The 22197-nt window shown below is 42.5% G+C and overlaps 1 protein-coding gene across 1 annotated transcript; it reads left to right on the top strand.

Moving 5' to 3' along the window:
• The first annotated feature begins 323 nt into the window (after positions 1–323).
• mindy3 (MINDY lysine 48 deubiquitinase 3) lies at positions 324–20578 on the top strand. The gene is made up of 16 exons (XM_075465407.1): positions 324–428; positions 913–1253; positions 1508–1587; positions 1797–1857; positions 1953–2165; positions 2344–2395; positions 3097–3211; positions 3480–3553; positions 4682–4761; positions 5021–5091; positions 5658–5738; positions 12153–12225; positions 14475–14547; positions 17772–17859; positions 18730–18801; positions 19592–20578. The coding sequence occupies exons 2-16, from the start codon at positions 1154–1156 to the stop codon at positions 19739–19741; spliced, it is 1383 nt and encodes a 460-aa protein (XP_075321522.1). The 5' UTR covers positions 324–428; positions 913–1153; the 3' UTR covers positions 19742–20578.
• The last annotated feature ends 1619 nt before the right edge of the window (positions 20579–22197 follow it).

The raw sequence follows: 22197 nt of genomic DNA, 5'->3' as shown, positions 1-22197 counted from the left end.
GATATTAATCTGAAACGTGTAGTTTTAATATTAATTAGGTTATCTGCTATGAGCCCTTGATTCTTAAACATATACCTTAATATTAAAATAACCTCAAAGTTGAATCATTGCAATCAATCTTGTCCGAGAAACAACGTTTTTGTGAAGGCTTTAAATGAATTAAACGGTACTTCATTTGTCGGCGGGGGCCGATATGATTGACAAGTCTTTAGACCAATGAGGTAACGCGTTGACACTGTAGCCGTTAACGCAGCTGAAACTTTCTGTATTCTGACCAATGGAGAGTTACGTCGCTTCTACGTACGATTCGTTTCTTTTTTTCTTTTACAATTTGTTGTAAATAAACGAATGACAGACACGGCTGACGGTGAAATTCCTCCCAAAAATACACCCATTTCGACATCCCGAATACTGGACTGTGAACCAAGGTAATAAAAGCTCATCAGTAACGAACAAATGTTCAGTCATAAACTCATACAATTTTAGTCTTCGCTGTAAAATACGAAGTAACTGAATGACAAAGCAATGAAAGAAGCTGCTAGTTGTAATGCTAATGCTAGGTGTTGACACTACCGAGGAAGCGCAACTCCTAAATTTTACAAATGTAACTGTTTTTTCTTTACAGTGTAACATGGTAACAACGCCTCCATAGAAGTAGCTAACCGTTACCCTGTTGCCATTATTTTATTGCTTATAATTCGATGTAATCACCTGACGTGAACGCAGCCGTTAGCTTTTAGCTTGATCACCGTCTGCAGACGGAGCGAGTTTGAAATATTTCCTCTGTTTCCAAGTTGTAAGCCCTAAAAGGCGCCACTGTCTCCTTATATGCAGCTGAGTATTGTATATGGTTTGAGTCGTTGCTCATTAAAGGAAAACAAATCCTAACATATTTCTGACTCATCGCTCTAGGTTGATGGGGTGACGTTGATATCATTCCTATCCGCCAGTTTGCTGCCGAACCCTAACGTCACACGGAGTTGTTTCACACAGGTAGCTTGTGACCAATGCCAGAGGCGCAACCTACCCAGAGAAGTGGACTGTTGGCATTAAAAAGAGCTGTCAAGTTGGCTTCAACAGACCTCTCTTGTCCCCACTTGACTGTTGGACTGAAAAGGGAGGGCCTGAGGATTTGCCCTCACTCAAAGCAAACATGTCAGTTAGTGAGTTAAATAAAGAGGTGGTGGATTTGGTTTGGGGGAGACCATCTGGTGGAGGAGTGTCTGCCTCCATCTTCCGAAGATGGACCCAAGGTTTGACTATTTTTTTTTCTTCGTCTTGGAATCACAATATCAAGTGTTTATGCAAGACAGCGAACGCATAGTATTTCACTTAAAACTTAGATGTTTATTTATGATGAGATATATCAAGGAGTTAATTCAACTACTGGTGTTTTGAGTTAAAGCCTCTTGATCAAACTAGTATGCGGTTGTTTTGAATACTGGTGATGATTATCGCTATGCCTGTTCGTGAATGAAAGAAGGTTCTTTTCTGTCTCTATTCACAGGGTTTGTTTTCAGTGAACATGAGCAGACGGCACTGGAGCAGTTTGAAGGAGGGCCATGTGCTGTAATTGCACCTGTCCAGGTATGGGCTATTTCAGTTTCCTTTCAGTATTACCAGAGCTTCAAAGTCTACACATCAACATTGCTTTCTGTTTCTCACAACCTAAACATTAGGTGATCACATACGACAATAAAAGACTGCTGCTTCTCACAGTGTTTAGGAAGACAAGGACATTGCACAGTGGAATACTTTCTTGCACTTTTGGAGGCTTATTTTGTGTTTCTTTGCAGGCTTTCCTCTTAAAGAACATTCTCTTTAACAGAGAAAGTTCAAACTGGAAACAAATGTCAGGTAGATTCCCAAAACAAAAATTCAATTCATTGAATGTGCTGTTGTTTCTCGGTCTATTTGTGTAAAAAATCTTGTTATATCTTTCTGTCTCTTAGAGGAGGAGCAGAAAACAGCCCTGTGTTCAACACTAAGTGAAATCCTCGAGTCTGCCTGTGCCAGTCCCTCCACAGGGTTCTGCTTGGTGACCTGGGCCAAGGGGCAGAGCCCACACACTAGTAAACCTCCTAAAACACAGACGCAGTCACAGTCACAAACGCAGGACATGCCAGAGCCTGAGAGCAGCCAGCCACCACAGGAACAGCAACCTAGTGAGTCTGACATCTGACACTTTAGCACAAGGAATTCACATTAAAAGTAATAATGCATGTACAAACATCAGTGCTCACTCGTTCACCGAAGCTTTGTCTTTGCAGTTAATTAGAAAAATAGTAAGTTGTAAACACTTTGTTTTAATCGTTTAGTGATTTCATCTCTTCTTATGTCTAGTTGCTTTGACTGCAGAGGACATCGACTTTGAGCGATTTCACAGTGTTCTGCAGTAAGTGACACTTGATATTGCAAGTCATCTTGGTAACTATCTTCACCCCATATAATCTCAGAATTAAATAATACGGTAGGTGCTCTGAAGGTATTATAGGACCTCACAAACCCTGGTTTTTTACAATTTCCAAGATGCAGTATTAGGTTAGACACCCTACATATTTCTCAGAAGATGTTATCAGCAGAGGATATAGGAGGTGTGGATTTGTCTTGTCTGCAAGACTTGGCTTTCACATTGAATTAGTTATTTCTCTGCTCACAATTTGTTGGCTCAGCACTTCTATTGATTGCCTAATAAAAAAAAGAACTACCTTTCTTACACACGTAAGTAATGTGCAGAGCTGGGTTCGCTGAAGGAATATTGAAATGTCATCACATTGCTCGCTTGTCAGCTGAGACCATAGTCAGCAGAAAGCAGTGCTGACTCACATTGAAGAAGTGCGTGCTAACTAAGACAGACAGCTTCATTAGCAAGTTTTCAAAGGTGTAGCAAAAGAAGGACAACGTTCCACACAATGGTCTTTTTTTTTTTTAATGTCCCCCTTTGCATTTAATTGATTTCTTCCTTATTTTTAATGGGAATCAATGCATGACTAACTAAATTAATGCACTAGTCATAGATTCTTGCTTCTTAAAACCTCAAAGATCTGTTTGTGAGTGTGTCATAGATCATCCAGATAATTGTGTCTGTCCTTGCAGCAAGCGAACAGTCCTGTCAGTGTCTGAACTCAGAGAAGACGTGCTGTCCCTCTCCCATTCCTGGAGGGGGTGCTATGGAGTCTTGCTTTTCCTTTATTCTGTCATCCTCACAAAGGTAAGGAAAAGTAAATGCTCAGGAGGGAGAGATGGCTAGAGACATTAAAGATTGATTGGGCATTGTTAAATTGTTCTCTGCTATATCTACTGGGGGATTTGAATAAAGTGTCCATTAAGTATAACTAAAAAGTTCTGGTTTCCAAAACTAGTAATGTACTTTTTTATGCACTGTGCTTTGTCCTTTAAGTTATCTTTAAGCTGGATTCATTGATGTCTAAATACACAAATATTGAATGGAGATTTTTGTCCTCTGGTCATCTCTGCAGGGTATTGAGAATATTAAGAATGAGATTCAGGACCCAATGGAGCCTCTCATAGACCCGGTGCATGGTCATGGAAGGTATAAAAACACTTTACCGCTTATCTGCATGTATTAGGCTGACATGAATGCTATACATTTCTGTCAAGATTTATTTAGGCTGTATAGTTTATATGATATCTACCTTCCCTATGCAAAGACTTTTAACTCCTGAGCCTCGTGCTCTGCTTTCCATCTGGTGGCAACTGAACATGTTGGTGTCATGTGTGAATGACTCTCGGGTGTTTCCTTAACATTTTGAGACAGAAATCTGAATAGGATGGACCCACTAACATATACATATCCCTTTCAGGACAGGACAGATGTGAACTGCTGCAGTCGCATTAATGAACATAAACACACACAGCAGCGGTGGGTGAATAATCAGCTGCTCAGAGGAATTCGACAGGGCGCAACATTAAATAAACAACAGTGCTGTTTAAATTTTCCTCCTCCACGGTCATACTTACAATATTTAGCTTTGGCACTGAGTCGTTTTTTTCCCGAGCACTTCAGATCAATGAATGAAAGAGAAGTGTTTGAAGTGTAGATAAAGCCTCTGCTCTTTGTCTGACCGTATATCACAGTCACACCTGCTGCCATTTGGTTTTAACACAACACTCTGTTTGTTGAATTCATGTGAATTCTTATGGAAAACAAAAATCACTATATGGACCGTAGAGTTTTATGTGATGATTTTTTTTTGACAACCTGCTGCGATGGGGCAGAGGCGGTATCCTCACGTGAAGTAAACATCACATTTTTCTCAAGTTGGTAACGTCTGTGCTGTTACTGTAGTGGAACAGTGACTGTTCAATAAGATTAAACATGTTGTGATATTTTCCGCTACATCCATTCTTCGTTGTACTGGCACACTAATGTGAATTGTCATGGTGACGTGACTGTCAGAAAACTGTGGGGGACTGTTGTGTTGTAGCCGTGGGCGACTGGGCGATTTAAATCTCACACCAGTCACAAGTATAACATGCTCACTGTGTCAGTATCCATCACTTTCACAGGCATGTCTGCATGAACGGTGAAATTACTGGGAAAAAAGACCAACGTGTGAATGACCGAATGCCATAAGTTTCCCGGATTGATGAAGCCATCAATGCAATGTGTCTCGTGCGAAAAGTTGCATTACTATCTTTTTATTTCTGCCTTTCGCAGTCAGAGCCTGGTGAACCTCCTTGTGACTGGTCATGCTGTCTCTAATGTCTGGGACGGAGACAGGGAATGTTCTGGCATGAGTAAGACTTAAAAACTGAAATGATGAAACGTGAAATTACTACATGCAAACAGTTAGACTCAGCAAATCCACATAACAGACACATGCATATCAGACCAGCAGAGCTCTACTTGTGGTCCCAGATATAAACCATATTCACCCGAGGGTAATCATTTTGAAATCCCACAGCATTGTAAAGAAAACACAATTAGTGGCAGTTTGACATGAAAAAGCATTCCTATTTTGTTACTCTTGTTATATACCCGTTTTATCCCTTGTAGAACTACATGGAATTCATAAACAAGCATCGGTGGGCTTCCTCACGCTTATGGAGTCACTGCGCTACTGCAAGGTACGAACCCATGCACCGTGGATCACTCCCAGAACATAAGTAAGACATATAAGCAAATTGTCCAGCAGGTGTTGATTGTGAGTCTGAAGAGAATTGGTTTTGGTTTTTTTATTTAAAAAAGAATGCTTTTTATTTTCTGGCACACGTGGAATTTACTTCGACAGACATTTATTAATAGTAAATCATGAAAAAGAGGAACTTCTGTCATTAATTTGATATTGCCAGTACAAACAAACCCGAAACAGCTTAAGCTGAGACATGCAAAACAAGAAAAGCGAGCCTCTCATGGTTGATATTAAGAAGATGGATGTCAAAGTAACTATGAGGGCTTTCAAAACTGATTTAACAGACCTGGTGATGTGCATGTTGTTTGTGTGAGTAAGAGAAAAATACGAAAACGTTTAAGAGAAGATGAGTTTGAAGTAAATACTGATGCTGTTTGAGGGTTCCGAAACGTTAATGTTTGTCATGAAAAAGACTGCGGGCAGTACTGATTTCTGAATATAGTTGCTGAAAATAGAAATTCATTTATTATACATTCCCTTTTCTGTGTGTGTTTGTTCCAGGTCGGGACATTCCTCAAGTCTCCAAAGTTCCCTATTTGGATTCTTGGCAGTGAAACTCATCTCTCTGTATTTTTCACGAAGGCAAGTCCAATACACTCATCCAAAAAGAGCCTACAAATATTTCACACACTGTGCGTAACACAAGCCAGTCTCCTCAGCAGGTTAGAAAAACCAAAATAAGGAATGCGCTTAACAGATTTAATGTAGTGCAGATCAGATATCAATGTGCGGTGGGGGGAAGAAAAAAAGAGCGGCACAGAGGGAGGGGAGGGAAAAACGAGCGCAGGAGATTGTCATATATGGCCGGTGCTGTTTCTTGGCTTTCTACCTATCAAGCATGAAGTTTCCAAAGATGAACTCAAGAAATGCAGACATACACACGCTGTCATCATCCCTCTCCCTTTCACTCTCTCAAACCCAAAAAGCGCAGCTTTAGTTTCTCAAGCATCTGTGATTAACTAAACAATTTTTTTTTTTATTAAGAACGTATGACCGTGATGTAAATTGCTGAATTTGGACTCCAGTGAGATTCTCCACCTTCGCCTGCCTTCGCTGTCGGTTTCATTCAAACAATACAGATTAATGTTGTTTCACAGGTTTTCTGTTGCACAGAACTGGTCCATAGGACCGACTCTCAGAAGCTAACTCCGACAGTTTGTCTTAAATCCAGCAAGATGACACCCAAACCATGACAAGTCGATACAAGGAAAGATTGAGTGAGGATCTTGTTGTTTCAGTCTGCAAAAACTATTAGATCTGCCCATTCTCCCAGTTTGGGTAGTTGGTGTTTGGATGCTTCAGTGTTGACATGTTAATAACAACAATGCTTCACAAAAAACCATCCGCATGTACATTATTCTAATACCCTGGGCTTGTGCACAGTCTTAAGTCAATGTGGTTCTTTTTGTGTGATTGGGCTACAGCGTCCTCTCTTAAGCCATCAAAGTAGATGGCTTTTAAGTGGCGGAGGCTTTTTTTTTTGTTGTTCCACTTGAATTCCTGGAAAAAGGCACATGGAAATGTATCTACAGGTGTAGAATTCTCAAACCAACTGAGGGACAATTGGAAACTTCACTCCTAGAGGTATGATTCATCAGAATATTCTGCCGCTGTGCATGTTTGAATATGCAAGTGTGCGTGCTCCCATCCAACTCCGACTCAAACAGGCCCCGTTATCAGCTCTATCAGGGAACATGTAACATTACATGCAGCTGTGGCTTGTGATTTCAAGCTGGCAGTTGTAGGTGCAGCAAATCAATTCTCCACGCTGTTGTGAAAATGGCACCAGATAGGGGGGAAATAAATAAATAAAATTCTGAGCCAATCAACTCCCTCATCAACCACACCCTTAATACAGCATTGATTAAAAGCTCAGTTACATGAATAAATTTCCAGCCTTGCTGGCTGCGTGTATCATATGTTGGTTCGGTGATGACTCAAAGCCGTCATGCTTGCACTGATGACTTACCCATTTGCTACAACTCCCCCAGCACTAGTGACGTGTTCTTATGTACACACATTCCAGAGCCCAGGAAACTTAATCCTGATTAGCATTAGCGTTGGGTTCGTGCTTGAATATGTGTGGCCTCAAGTGGAGCGAACGTGGTTCCAAAATCTTCAGTCTGGATACATTTGTTCCAGTCCAGACTGGGACCAAACTTTGAACATGCACATGCTACATTTTTCTTGCAGTAATTGCTCTACAATTTTTTTTTTTTTTTTTTTTTTTTTTTTTTTTTAAATGCCAAACTGAAGAGGCAGAGGAAGTCAGGTGGCAAGGTTACTCTGCTGGTAGACCTCATGCAGCTTGACCTTGTCCTTCAACTGGGATCTGTGTTCAGAGCTAATTTGAAGCACATTTTCCAGAGCTTTGTGATACATAAATACATTCCACCTGGTTATGTAGCTTTTAGTTCTGATATAGAACGATTCCCACAAAAGCCGAAAACCTGATCCCTGCCTCTGATGTGTCAGTGGCTCCTTCTGTCAGGCACAGGGGACAAGTGTGTATTCCCTTGGGTGGCAGTTAGTGTGTGACTATGGCTTTTAAACCAACAGCTTAATAGCATTTGTGTTTTTATCTAATCTACCCACCCAAAGCTTGTTTTACTTTCTATTTTTATTTTGATTTTTGGTCCCTGCCCACAGCACCCCCAAACACTCTGTATTGATATACGTGTCCCTGGGAGAAAAAAACTGAGAGCATATCATGGCATGGAATGGTACCTGGACAAGAGTTTCAGAGATCTGTTGTGTTTGAAGCAGCTTTCTGCTCCAGCCTTACAGCAGGTCGGTTGCCCGTGTGTATTCCCGTGCACATCTCAGTCTACCTTCTCACATTATTGGTCTCTCGTGGGAAGGAAAGAAGAGGAAAGGAAGCATGGAGGAAGGATGCACTTAAAACGAGCACTGCAGTGGTCACTCAGGAAAGGAGCTGAGGGGAGGGTGATCCTCCTGTGCCATTTCTCATCACTCTTTACTCTGCCCTCACTGAGTGATGAGGTTCACAGGCTGTATCTGCGCTTCTCCAGGGAGTTGCACGTGTGTTTTTGTGTGTGCATGTGTACAGTAGTTGTACTCAGGGTCAGTGATTTACTTGGAATAAGAGCAGCCGCTGTAGTGCTCTGTGACTCTGTAGACTCCAGCGTCTGTCTGCACATACAGGATGTCCTTCAAAGACTCCCAAAGTGCAAGAGTTTGTGTCCCAGACACACTTGACAACCACTTTTTATTTATGAAAGACACAAAGCTTACTACTATTTGAACATGTTAAATTTGGAAAGGACTTGCAACTTTTGCCTTTGTCATATGCAAGGAAGTATTCAATGTATTATTTCACATTACAAAGTTTCATTGCATGATAAGAATTAAATGAAATCTTAAAATAAGGTTTGTAAGATCAAACAATGTCCTGAAAGATGGCAAGAAAAAGGCGAACAATGGATATTTTAAAAAAGAGTTACAGGAAGGGGATCTACAGGTGCTTTTAGGGTGTTTTTTGTTCTTCGGAACAGGATTACGTTCTGTTTTTCATATGATCAGTGGGTGCGGGCCACACGCAAACACAAAATAATGAAGAGGTGTACATTAACAGTCATTAATAATCTGTGACAGGTCAGACCAAAGGCCATTGTGGTAGGATGAAAGACCATCTTTGTCAGTGTGTGCATGCTGCATTTTTCCTCCTTTTCCCCCCGAGTGTTTTACTGTGTTACAAGACCCATCATTGTGCTATTCATCTGCTCTCTGGTGCCTAGTGAGACGCGCTTTTGCTCATCCAAGACAGCTCCATAAATCATTGCTTTGTCCAGTCTGTCACACATCTAACACACAGAAACCGAACTATCATAATGTACCGCGTTTCTCATTGTATTTTGTACTCGTGATCTCTTAGGGCACATGCTGGTTAAGGTGAACTAAACAAACACATTCAAGCCCACATGCAGTCTCGATAACAGGCCCTCACACACAGACCCTCCTTTCAGTCTGTCATAGAGGGAGGCTTTCTGTACCTGACAGGAACAAGGCAGGAGACACCGTCCAAGACCTCCGCTTTGTTGTTTTGAAACCTATCCCTTTAGACGTACTCTATGGCCACTCAATGCCTCTCAGCACACACAATAGCTCTTTGGGTGGACTGCAGGGAAAGAAGGCGTAATTCTAGTAAAGTGCTATTCCTACCTGTCTTACGTAAAGTACCTACCTGCATGAGGAGATAAAGGCTGAAAGGCAAGAGGAAGAATGAACAAAAAGTCAAGGGTCAGAGGGGAAATACTTCAAACTGGAGTGCCTACTTAACACAGGAAAATGCAGGTAAAGAGGGCAAGAAAGAATAAATAAGGAAGAGGGCCTAACGGGCCAGGGTTGTCAACCAGCCCGGAGAGCAGAAAACTCCTAGAAGCCAAATTAAAGAGGTTAAGTTTAAGCCGTGCCCCGCAGACTTTAAACAACATGACACAAGGGATGAAGAGGGTTACGTGACTATCAGCCAAGCTTTTGTACTTTATCTAGGAGAGCGCCATGGAGGAAATCTGGCCTGATAATAGAACAAGAGGAGGACACACAAGCTTGAATGCACTATGTGTATTACAGTGTGGGATGGGCTTGGATCTATCATTGAGCAAAATAGACACATGCACAACGGCTGATTTCCTCCGAAACGTATGAACTCATTGGTGAAGACATGTTTGATTTCAGTCCAAGTATTCTTGTAATTCTCAGAGCAAACGTTCCATATTACATTGCATATTTAAGTCAGTGGGGTTGTGTGTGTATGTGTTGGTCTCGTTTCGGCCCTTTTGATTCGCTTGTTGGTGCTCTGTTGTCCAGGTCAAGGGTTTGTGCAAAAAGGTCGGACTGCAGAGTTTGGAATGTGCTCCTTGATTTCATTAGCCACACTTAAAAGGAGCTGACGTCGGTGCTGCAGTGTGTGTGTCTGTGTGTTTGCATGAGCACTCGAGGGAATATAATTCACTACTATAGCATAAACAAACACTTGTCAACAGGGGACACAATGTATGTGTTGCACAGATTCGGTCTCCAGCACAAATTCACTGTGGAGTAGGAAGAAATGCTGAGGCACACAGACACACACTTCCCTGCAGAGTGCGTTAGCTCCGTGACTTGTTTTCCAACTCAGCAGCATCTTCCTGAGGCCTCTAATAAAACACAGATCAAAGACAAGCGAGCAGACCTGTCATCGCACACACACACACACAGAAACATGCAGTCATGTAATTTCTGCTGCCATTACGCGGCTGTTGCATGTGCACAATCTAAACTCTCTGGTTTTTTCCTGGTCTTTTCAGTGTTCTTTTGGTGTTTTTATACATGTCATCATGGTGTGTGGTGCTCAGTTTGCTGGCGACCACTTACCTGTGTGTCTCTGCTGGTAAAGTGACTGGCATGCTGTTATTGTAAGTTGTCGAGGTGGTTTTGTGCTTTAGCTCATGAGGCTCACTGCACTTCTAGCTGGAGCCTGAGATTAATTAAGCCCCTCGTCGCTTTGGGAAGAGACTCGTATTTTCCTTGTTAAGATATAACAAATTACAGTTTATCAAAACAGTTTTTTTACTTTTTCAGCACTTAATTCCTCCGTGAACCCTTGTCCAGCATCCTAAGTGAAACGCGGACATATCTAGCTAATGACAAATCTGCCGTCGGATTTATGGAGCCTGTAATGTTAACACATCAGGCCCCTGCTATACTCTGTGTGACAGGACCGTATGTGAGCTGCATGTTCGCTGGAGTGCGACTGTTTTTCTTTGCGTTCGAAGAGCCTGCAGCTGGGAGTCATCTCTCTCGATGTGTCCCCCCTGAACGCCCCTTTCTCCTCGAGTAAGCCCCGAGTACAGTAATAAGTGGTCCGTGAAACCAAGGCAGCCTGTGTGGATCTCAGGCTCAAGCTTTAATAAAGAGGCCAGTTAAAGGAGATGAGCAGGGCTCATTTGCTCTCCAAAAACATTATGTGTTTGTCCAGCGATTTGTTGTCATAAATACCTTCCCACCCACACTCATGGATGAACAGTACGAACTCTTTACTCTCGCCTACGCTTTTTATATGCGTGTATGTGTCTGAGGCAGTAGAAGTGCTTTTTTTTTTTTTGGAAGTATCTTTTTTCATTGTCTCTGTGTCCCTTGAGCTTTTTTTTTATTTTCCTATTCATGCAAAATATTTTCAGGGTACCTTGCAACATTTGGTCCTCCGAGGCTCGTGAATGATTTCTCTCACTGTTGTGGAGTAGAAATATATTTGATTCTGATGTTAAACTGTCAACAAAATTGCTTAGATTAACAAATACTGAGTGTTTTAGCTGAAGCAGTGAAGTAAGAGTGATGAAGTGCTGATACGATCCGCTTCTATATTGTTCTCTTATCATAAAAGGAATCTGCATGTTTGTAGTTCCGTACACACACCTCATTTCATCATGCCCTGCCAGCACTGTTTTCTTTAAACTTCACCAACAAACACTGTAGAGCTTATCACAAATCACGGTCTATAAATGTAAGACTCGATTTCCTGATTGTGTGTTTGGAGTGAAAACAAGCTGTCCAACTTTATCAGCAGATCAGTTAATAACCCAATAGAGTCGGTTGATTGCTGTGGCCCATTAGATTGCACAGTCGCACACTTACACACACTAAACGGAGCATACTTAATGTACGTTAACAGTGCATCATGCAGCCATTACAATGAGCGATCTTGTAAGTTGATTTTTGTCATATTTATGTAGTAGTTTGTTTGACATCATAGCCTATAAGATGTCAGTAGATGACGATGATCGTCAGGTTTCCTCTCCCTGTGCTCCACTGGTTCATTATTGAGGAAGCCACAGTCTCCAGTGATCTCTGTCCCAATGCAAATCTCTCTGGTCACTTTATGATAAAATCTCCTCAGTGTGTCACACAGTTTCCTAACCTGTTCCTTTCATCTCTTTCTTTGTCTCCTTTTTTTCTTTTTTTTTTTTGGTCTTTTATCGCCCTGTCTTTCAATAGGATATGTTGCTGGTGGGTCCAGAGTCTCCATCAGAGCAGGCAAGGAGGGTCTTCCAGACGTTTGATCCCGAAGGTAAAGAAAAACAAGCGTTTGAATCATTTACGCTGTGTATCTTTCACTCTTCTCCCACTGTGTTTGTTTTTGCTCTACATAGTGCACTTACTTTATGAAAGTCCTGAACCACATATGTTTTTTAATTAGTCCAAACTTTCACACAGCGAGACGCATAAATTGAGAGAAAAATACCCCGGTCCTGCTTTCTTTGTTTCCGTCTTCCTTCCAGATGCATTCACAGCCTCCACTGCCCTCCTTGCCTCTTCTCTGTTGTTCTCTTGCTTTCTTCTGTATGAAGACCAGGGGTCGGGTTCTGTCTTCTCATCTCTAGTGTTTTTGTTTAAATCGGTGAGATCAGCTCCTCTAACAGCTGAGTCAACCATTCTGCTTCTTCCCCTCTCTTCCCCTTTCTCTCTCTGTTATTGTCAGTTCAAGGTGACTGGGGTAAAAGGCAATGGGAAGAACACAGTTGTCTCACTTTTCTTGTGTTTATCTGTAGTTTTGCAGTTATGCATTAGAAAAGGTAGGCATGAGCGTGGGGAAAAAAAGGATTTACTCTTGCTTGAAGTAGTTATTTTCTTTAATAAAAAGAATTGATTCACAGATGATGTCATTCAAATAATATAGGGAGCAATCAGATGTTTGCTTCTAGAGAAGAAATGTGGCCAGTACTTTCTGACATGAGAGGATTATCAATGAAGCTAAATAAAAAAACAAAAATTCCATAGGCCCATATCCATAATATATTTACTGACAGCACAGCCTACTTTATTCACTCCAAATAAATAGAAAGATTAGTTACGTGTTTTTTTGTCATGTCAAAAGATATGAAAGTCTGACATCTGCAGAGTTCACTGATGTTGTGTTCACTTATTATACTGTGAGCTGTTTGAGTGTTCATGACAAAGAGACCAGAACAAACACCAACATGAAACACTTAGTTTTAACATCTGCTCTGTAATGTTTTCCTGAACACCAGAGAAGGACGGGGAAGAATGCAGAAAAGTCAGGACTCAGTCTTTAGACTTTAACATGCACTGTACTATCACTCTTGGAGCCACACATGTTGTAAGAGCATTCAGGAGACTCGACTAACTCGCCAGACATAACACATACCTTCATACTTTTGTGGGGTTTTTTTTATTGTGAAGCGAGGCAAGCTGTTTCATACCATTAACAGCATTATTCACTTACTAGCTTGTAGAAACATGTTCTGATTTGTAGAGATAAATCTGAATGTGATGCAAAGTTCCCATAATATAAATTCTACCAGCTAAGAGCGCTCTGGCCTGCTCACACACCCTCTACAATAGATATGTAAACATAACTGTCATATGCCGTCTCTTTGTTCTCCATTTATCTCTTTCTGCTGCACAGAATATCATCTCTGCTATCATCTGCCAGCACGTTCTGCATACCATATGGACAATATCTTTCCATGCACGCTACTGCACACAAACACATACTTCGGTTACAGTTGGAGCACCCACAACCTTGAGTGCACATGCATGCACACATAAAATGAGAACATGCTGTCCACATCACACATTTTCATACACAATACAGTTGAGTGCTGTGTAAAAGGGCCATAAATCTGTCTATCACATGTAGAGTCAGCACAGCTCCCTGTGATGTGGAAAAAGAGCGCTACATGCATTCGCACACACTACAGTGAGTCACAGCACCCACACAGAAAAGCCCCCGGTCTCAGTTGTTCAATATTAGTTTGGTGTGTTGTGTTGTGTTGTGTTGTGTGCGCCCTCTCGGCTCACTGTCACACTCTCAGTTGTCGCTCTAACAGGAGAAACATCTGGTTTTGGAAAGACAAGAAAAGAACTTGCTTGTGAGAAAACAAGCGGAGCATCTGTCAGTTAATTTCCTTCACAACGCACTTGGGTTTTATGCATGTATCTAAACAACAGACCACACAGACTCGCATGTTAATGTCTCCGTGGCACAAAACTTGTAAGTGACCGGCCAGACAAAGTTGGGCAAAAAAAAAACACATGTTAGCATTTAAAGCTGCTCCTCTCAGGTAAAGCAATCATCCCCACCATGGAATGTAGTTCAGAGAGAAAAGACACCGTGTGTGTGTGTAAGTTGTGTCAGATGAGTTCATCGCCCAAGGCCCATGATGTAAATAGTTCTTGTGCCATATGTGTTTAGGTGAAGGCTTTGCCTGGTTTTCAGTTAAAGCCTCCGCTTTGTGTTTAGGCTGGCGAGCCAGTCTATCCTTATGTCTCCTTTTTTGTCCTCTCTTTCTTTAGATAATGGCTTCATCCCAGAGTCTCTGTTGGAGGATGTGATGAAAGCTCTTGACCTCGTCTCGGAGCCTGAGTAGTAAGTGCATGCGTGGTCAAGGCTTTATATTTGTATATGTGTGTTATTTGAGCTTGTGTGTGCACATGTTGCACCTGTAGAGCTTCTAAAGTTCTACCTCTCTTAAGTCAAGGCCAGGCCAGGTCAGAAGCCCTGTGCTCATGTTTCACTACCAGGGCCACTATAAAGCAAGACCAGAGAGAGGCCACTATAAAAGCCGAGGAAGAAAGAGGGAAGAAAGTCAGAAACGGAGGCTTAGAAGGGAGATCATTAACAGCAGGAAGAAAAGACCGAGAGATGGAGGAAATGCTTAAAAGTGCAGCTTCAAACAGAAGCACGTTCTCCTCTGAGGAACACTAAGTTCTACTGCTGCAGCCGTGGGCCTTGCCAAGTAACTGGACCACCGATTTGATCTGCAGACCCCCAGATGGCTAATACATCACAATGAAACATAGCAAACTGAGGGGAGACTCCCGCAGTGCAAACAGGAGAGTCTCATTTCATACCCCACAACAAGATTTTGCAGGGATTCCTACATCTTAAAAAGGAGCATTTTTAGTGCATGGGAAAAGTCACTGAAGACTCGTAGACATGAGGCCCAAGAAAGTTTCTTGAAACGAGGTACTCGGCCGTACATATCCTGTGAGCTGTGACAGTTTGATGGTAATAAACCAACTTTGTGGACACCAGTTGGCCTCAGCAAAAGTCACTGTGCAGTTACAACTCTCATGTTGTTCAGTATTTGTAGGAATTATTAATTCTTAAGATTTAAAAACATTATTTTAAATGGAATTTAAAAGAGCTTCCTAAACTTTGAAATCGTCATTAAAAATATTATTATTGAATGATCTCTGTAGACCGGAGCCAGTGCTGACCAATGCTGGCCATCAAAATAGAATTTATGTGCCCATAAAGGCTCCTTTTTCCTTTTTATCATCTGTAAAGCAAATCCATGATCAGCTGTCTAAAGTCATAAAATGTCACATATACATGCACATCACTCACAAAAACTGTTAGGGATATTCGGCTTTCGGGTGAAATTTCAGGATGACCCTAAAATGCATTCTAACCTTTGCAGGTGAACTTGATGTGACCTTCTGTAAACGTTTGAGTGCACATGTCCCACTCTTCAAAGTTTCAGTACTTTTTGCACAAGTTGCTGTTCTCCAACAAGGAAGCTCAACGGCAAAATTCACAACGGGTGTTCGATCAATAAATGTCCTGGTTCGATTAGAATTGGAATTTAAACAGTCCTCCTCTTCATCACGCTGTTCTCTCACATTTTGACATCATGAGACAAAGACTACGCCTAACAATTGATCAACTGCACCTCGCTATTGCGAAGCTTCAAACGGGATGTTCTCAGACGGATGTGAGCACTGAGCTTAAAGTGTCACAGAGTGTCATCAGCAGGTTGGAACAGAGATACAGAGAGGCATAGAAGTGGACGTCGTTTGGCCACATCCCACACTGATTGATTGTGAACGGTGCCCTGTAAGTGTGAACCGGATGATGAATGCCACTCAACTCCAGGCACATTTAAGGGAGGTGAGAGGCACCCGAGTGTCACGTCAGACCATTCGAAAGCGTTTACATCAGAGTGGTCTGCATGCTACACGACCTGCAAGGGTACCTGACCACACCACCAGGCACAGGTGTCATCGTCTTGCACGGGCCAGGGGGCATTTACGCTGGACAAGGGACCAGTGGGACTCTGATGTTCTCTGATTAAAGTCTATTCACGTTGAGCAGAAATGAAGGCCGCCAACGATGTTGGAGACGTAAAGGAGAGCGCTGTGCATCAGCCACTGGTGTCACCAGACGAGCCTTTGGTGGTGGTGGTGGTGTTACAGTGTGGGCAGGTGTGTCTAATCAGTACAGAACTGCTCTACACTTTGTGAACGGTACAGTGATAAGTCCATACTACCTGAATAACATCATGAATCCAGTCATTGTGCCCCTGCATGAACAACACAGGCCTAATTTGATCTCCATGGATGCTCCAGCTCAACTGCAATTTCTCCAGACCTGAAAACCTGAGGGATCAGCTGAGTCGCCGTGGAGGGGCTCGTAACTCTGTACCCCAGAACCTCAATGACCTGAGGGCCGTCCCTTCAAGAAGAGTGGGATGCAATGACAATAAGACAATAAGTCGACTTGTGAACTGCACAAGACGTCGTTGTCAAGCCAAATTGATGCCCAAGGGCACATGGCAAGTTATTGAGACGTTGACATTTTCTGTTGTGGTACACCCACCGCTGTTGTTGGCTTTTGTTTCAATGAATTGTTTGAGATGAGGAAATCACCAGTGCACGCTTCTACTTAAATGCCCTACTCTCAAGATATAATATCACTGTAGTGCAAACTTTTTACATTCTCCATAAATTTCACCCGAAAGTGTATGTATCGTGTCATTTACCGCAGGCTAGATAAATAGCAGCTGACCTCATTTGAGAGGAAACAGCAACATGAGCTGAGCACAGAGACCGACTGTGGCAGCTTCAATGAAGGCATTTTTCATCATCATCTCACGTCTTATTTTCAATGATGAGGTCATCCAGTGTGTGAAGAACAAACGGACTACAGACGACTAACTTCATTGATCACCAACAACTCACAAGACTCCCTTGTTCATGATAATTAGATATTATATCGATCCTTTTGATGACTTTCTTTTTATCTGCGCACAGTGCACGTTGTCTAATGTAGATCAGGAAATCTGACGCTTTTAGGCACTCGCAGTGTTGCTCAGTGGTACTTCAGCAGGTCCAGTGTCTACTCTGTATTCCATCCTTCCACATTTGCCTTTAGAACAATTGTCAGATAAAGAAATGATCATTCTCCCTCCTTCCTGTGTGAGTGTAACGCTCTCATCGCTCCCAACTGCCTTAAAAGGGCAATCTGACCAGGATTTTTTTTTTTTATCTCGACGGAGCAATGAAAACACTGATCTAACACACAGGAATGTCTGGAGAGGGGTATATTTAGTTGTACCCCGGTATTTATGAAAACATACACACATTCTGACAAAAACATGGATCATAAGTCCACACTGAGCGATGAGGTGATGGTAAGTTTGGCTCAGTGGTCATACACACGGCTTGTTATTTTGTGCTTTGCTGTTGGTTCCCTCCTACTGTGTCCCCCTCCTTATTTGATTTGAAACTGTTTGTTGTTTCTGTCCCTTGTCTCTGCTTTCTTTGTATCAACTTCACATCTCTGCTTCTGCTCCTGTGCTTTCTCAGTGTCAGTCTGGTGAAGAGTAAGCTAGATCCAGAAAGTTTGGGCATAATTCTTCTGGGCCCATTCCTGTTGGAGTTTTTCCCTGATCAGGTATGCGTGTGTCTGGAGATGAACTCCCACTTCAAAGATACGCAAAGTGCATGACACATACCTTCCGCAAACCACTCGGTCCGTATCGCAGTTCAAACGTATTGAAGAAGAGCTGCATTCACACCCACACACACACGAGGATGACACAAACGTCTGTTTTCCGAGCATATGCGGAGAACTGTTTTAGCAAATACATTTTTTTTTGCCTAAAACATTCCTGTGGCGTCTCATATGAAATGCATGTGTGCTCACAATCATATGATGTTACTTTTCTGAGAAGTTTAGAAAGCGCAATGAGATGCCTTTACGAGATTAAGCAAGTGAGGAAGAGGGAGGGAGAGATAGAGGGGAACTGTGTTAAAGTGATCAGGGCTTTAGGGACTCACCAGAGGAATGGCCTCAAGCCGCAGAGAAATTACGCTACCATTAGCCAACTGGACACACACACGCATTCAGACACAAGTGGGACTGGGGTGAGGGTTAGGGTTTCATATATAGGCTTATAAACACGGGAAGCTGGACACGCTCTCAGACAACACACCCTGTTAGCCCTCTGCACCTTCAAGCCAATTTCATGTGAAATTGTTTTGGCTCACCGTCATTGCTCGAGCATTTTTGTAGTGTCGGCTGCTTTTTGGTAATCTGAGTCGGGCTTTGCAGTGCACAAATAAACACGCATATTTAAGTTTAACACATGGGATTTAATACAAAGCTGTGGTTGCAAGCGAAAAGGAAAAAAAAAGAAATGTGAGTGTTTGACTTTTTGGTTTGCAAATGTTTCCGCCTCTGCCAGTCTTTACTCCCGTCTCTGTGAGAACAGTCTGCTCAGAGCCGCTTTTACACGTTTTCCCCCTCCGCTCTGTGTTTCAGGATTCAGGAATCCCAGACTCACTTCTCGTCTACCACTACAATGGACTTAAACAGTCTAACCACAAAGAGAGGGTAAGATGCTCTTTCATAAGGAGGCTTTTTTTTTTTTTTTTTTTTTTTCCCGATAGTAACCAATGGTGTCGGTTCCTTTTAATGTTCTCTGCCTCTCTCCCAATTACCTCTCTTCTTTTCCTGTCATCATTCATACACACTTACACTCACATACACACAGTTGGAGGCAGAGGGCCACTCCAGAATAAACAGTAGCTGTTGCGAGCCTAATAGCCTGTCTGTACAGTCAAAGACCCTGGCAAAGCCTCCAATTTCTCCAAGTCATTTCAACATGGAGGCAACTGTCAGCAGCCTCGCCATGATAAATGGTGAAACACAAGCTTATTGAGTTGGCTCAGTTTGATGGATGATTGTCAGTGGATGTTGTTGGTTGCTGTGCACTAATCTGGTACTCAGGAATATCAATTTCCTCATCTGTCAACTCTGTCTGGTCTGTCAACCTTTTTTTTTTTTTTTAACCCGTACCTCTACCTGAAGTTGTAGAAATGCCACAACTCGCATGCCCACACAAGAGCGCACGCCTACAAACACACTCGCACACAAGGAGCCTACACGGTTTGATGGCGATTCCATTCCCACAGCTTCAGATGGAAATAACAGACGCTCCGGCAGCAGTCCTCTGCAGCTGGTGTGTGCGTGAACGTGTCTCTGGGTGAAACCTGCTGCTTAGTAGCAACCTCTCTTCTGTTTTTCTCCCATGACTCTTCAGAGGAAGTGCCTCCAAAGAGATGAGGTGTATGAATGTATATGTTATGTATATGTATACAGCTTTATGTATTTGTGTCCACAGGTTGAGTATGTGGAGGGAACAGCTGTGGTGCTGGGATTTGAGGACCCAATGGTTCGGACTGACGACACTCCAGTGAAGCGCTGCCTACAGACCAAGTGGCCCTACATCGAGTTGCTGTGGACCACCAACCGCTCTCCGTCACTCAACTAGCACTGACGCAGTCTGTATATGCGGACTGGCCACTACTGCGCCACCACACACCCCTAATCAGCTTCCCCTCTGCACACTGACCCCACAAGGTCAGCGGACTGCAAAAACTGAGAAACCTACAACGGAGACGAATGAGAACAAGAAGAACACAAAACGCACACAAGAGACCAACATGTTCATGGACAGATTCAAGTCTTACATCCATCCTTTTATTCTTACTCACTCATTCCACACAAATGCAAACTCACCTCTGCAGTCAGTGCTACTGCTTGTTCACCTTAGCTTGTAATCGACACGCAGGATGTTTATGATGTTATCATTCAAAGAAAAAAAAAAAAAATGAGCGACTGTTTATTTCTAAAGCTGTGCTCCGTGCTGACAAACCTCTGCTACAGTTTGGTGGTAGACAGCTGTTTAGAAACGCAAACCAGTTTGGTTCAGCAGTAAGTGTGTCATCGAAGCACACGCTGAACCACATGTAGAGCCAGTCGACTGTGGAACACTACTGTTAACCCAGCTACAGGACTGTTTAAGGGAAAACCTACCAAAGCCTTGCACATATGAGAACACACACACACACACACGCACACATACACACACACACGCATACACACAGTCACTTCCACTGCTCAGAGTTTACAGCATAAAGGGACCATCCCAGATTCAGGCATCTGAACTGAGGGTTTTCGGTGTTTAACCGAGATGAAGTTGGTTTAGGTGCTCTGTGTGTGCACTCGTGCACTACAACAGGATGTTGGCCAAGTGCTCGTGTATTTATTATCACACTCAAAGGTTCTGGAATAAACACTTCTTTTTCTTTTTTTTTTTTTGTTCAAATGCTGTGTTGAGTTTGTTGCTTTGAAATCTTAGACATCCTCCTCCTGTGTCTTCCTTTCATGACTATCATGTTTTGACCCAGCATGGGACAACCTCAGGTTTCAGATGTTTGATCTGTTTGCAGCGTCATCACTGAATCACGTACAGACAGACGTCGTTTGTCCCGGAGAGAATCTAAATCAGTCATTTACTAAATCTCCCAGACGCTAATGGTGACTGAAGTACCTCTCTGTAAACAAAGCAATCCCCCTGGGACAGAAAATGGGTGTCTGTCCAACACCAAAACTTTCCTACAGACAGATAAATGTACTCGCGCTTCATATTAACCTTGGCCTTTTGTAGGACGATGCAAATCACAGTGGGATATTTAGCATGTTAGCAGTTTTGTGTAATAATAGGAGTAAGGTGTTTAAAGAAGAACATTTAGTGCGTTTGCCATTCTTCACCCTGACTTAGTATTTGTGTCTGCATGCACCGAATGCTTAACCCACTTTGCATCTGTACACAGCAGCGTGGCAATAAATCCTGAATGTGTTTCTAATGGAGAAAGGATGTTCAGCTAATCTGACGTAGCACACAGCTCGTTGTGAGTTTGCAAAGAGAGCTGGGCGTGTGTGAAAGATATAAACCACTACTGTTCGTGTGCAGTAATCAATCCGGAATGACCTGCAGTAAATCTCTGATCACAACACGTTGGCAGACTGACGGAGTGTAACCTGAACAGCATGTGTGTATTCCTAGCAATGCTGTAACTGAGAAATTTATTGAATGTAAAATGAAAATGATTACAGATGGAAGGGTGGAGAGGCATTCAAAGACTGGGCATCTGACTAATGATGATCATAACACGGCAGACAGTCTGCTGCCTCCACACTCCATCATCTTCCTTTTTCGCCTGTAAGTGTCACTAAAAGAAACACATCTGTGTCTGCTCATGTTTTGCAGTTTTTTTTTCTTTTCTCTTCTTTTTTTTTCTCCTCTTTGTTCTTGTTTGATTTACAAAGAAACGGTTGAAAAAGACCAGACCCTCTCCTGTACTCTAGTCTCTCTGTCTTAATCACACATGCTTCAATGCGGCATGAAAAATGCTCAGCAACTTGTCTAGACATGGTCCACCAAGTCTATGTTGGGATGAAAAAAATGAGGATAGGATAGATGAGTGGGATGAAGCAGGCAGGGTGTGTGAAAGTCTCCACCTGGCAGGTCGAGCTTGGGTTTCTTCTCTCTTTACCTCACCTCCCCACCTGTTTCGTATCTTCTGGTGACAGAAAAAAGCTTCAGCGCCAAACCTGACTTTAATGCTGCTTTGTGGCCGCTTATATAGTTTAATTCCTCACTTATGTGCCCATAAAGTACGGTTTAATTAAAATAAACTCTCCAGGATCTTAAACAGCAGATTGTGAGTTTGATTAAAAGGGTGCAATATTTATTCCCTGACGTGCACGGAGCGCGCTTTCGCAAGACAAATGCTCTTAAGTGTGCAAAGCTAAATATACAAAAACACTTCGGTCTGGCCTGTCACCTCTTTAAGACCGTTTTTCGTTGCGGGATATTATTTTCAGCGAGTGAGGTTTGTTACCTCGGGGATGGGGAAAATCACTTGGTGTTGAGTGAAACTG

Source organism: Odontesthes bonariensis, chromosome 5 (genome assembly GCF_027942865.1).
Source record: "Odontesthes bonariensis isolate fOdoBon6 chromosome 5, fOdoBon6.hap1, whole genome shotgun sequence".
NCBI lineage: Eukaryota > Metazoa > Chordata > Actinopteri > Atheriniformes > Atherinopsidae > Odontesthes > Odontesthes bonariensis.
Note: the sequence above shows the minus strand (reverse complement) of the source record. Positions and strands in the feature narration are given on the sequence as shown.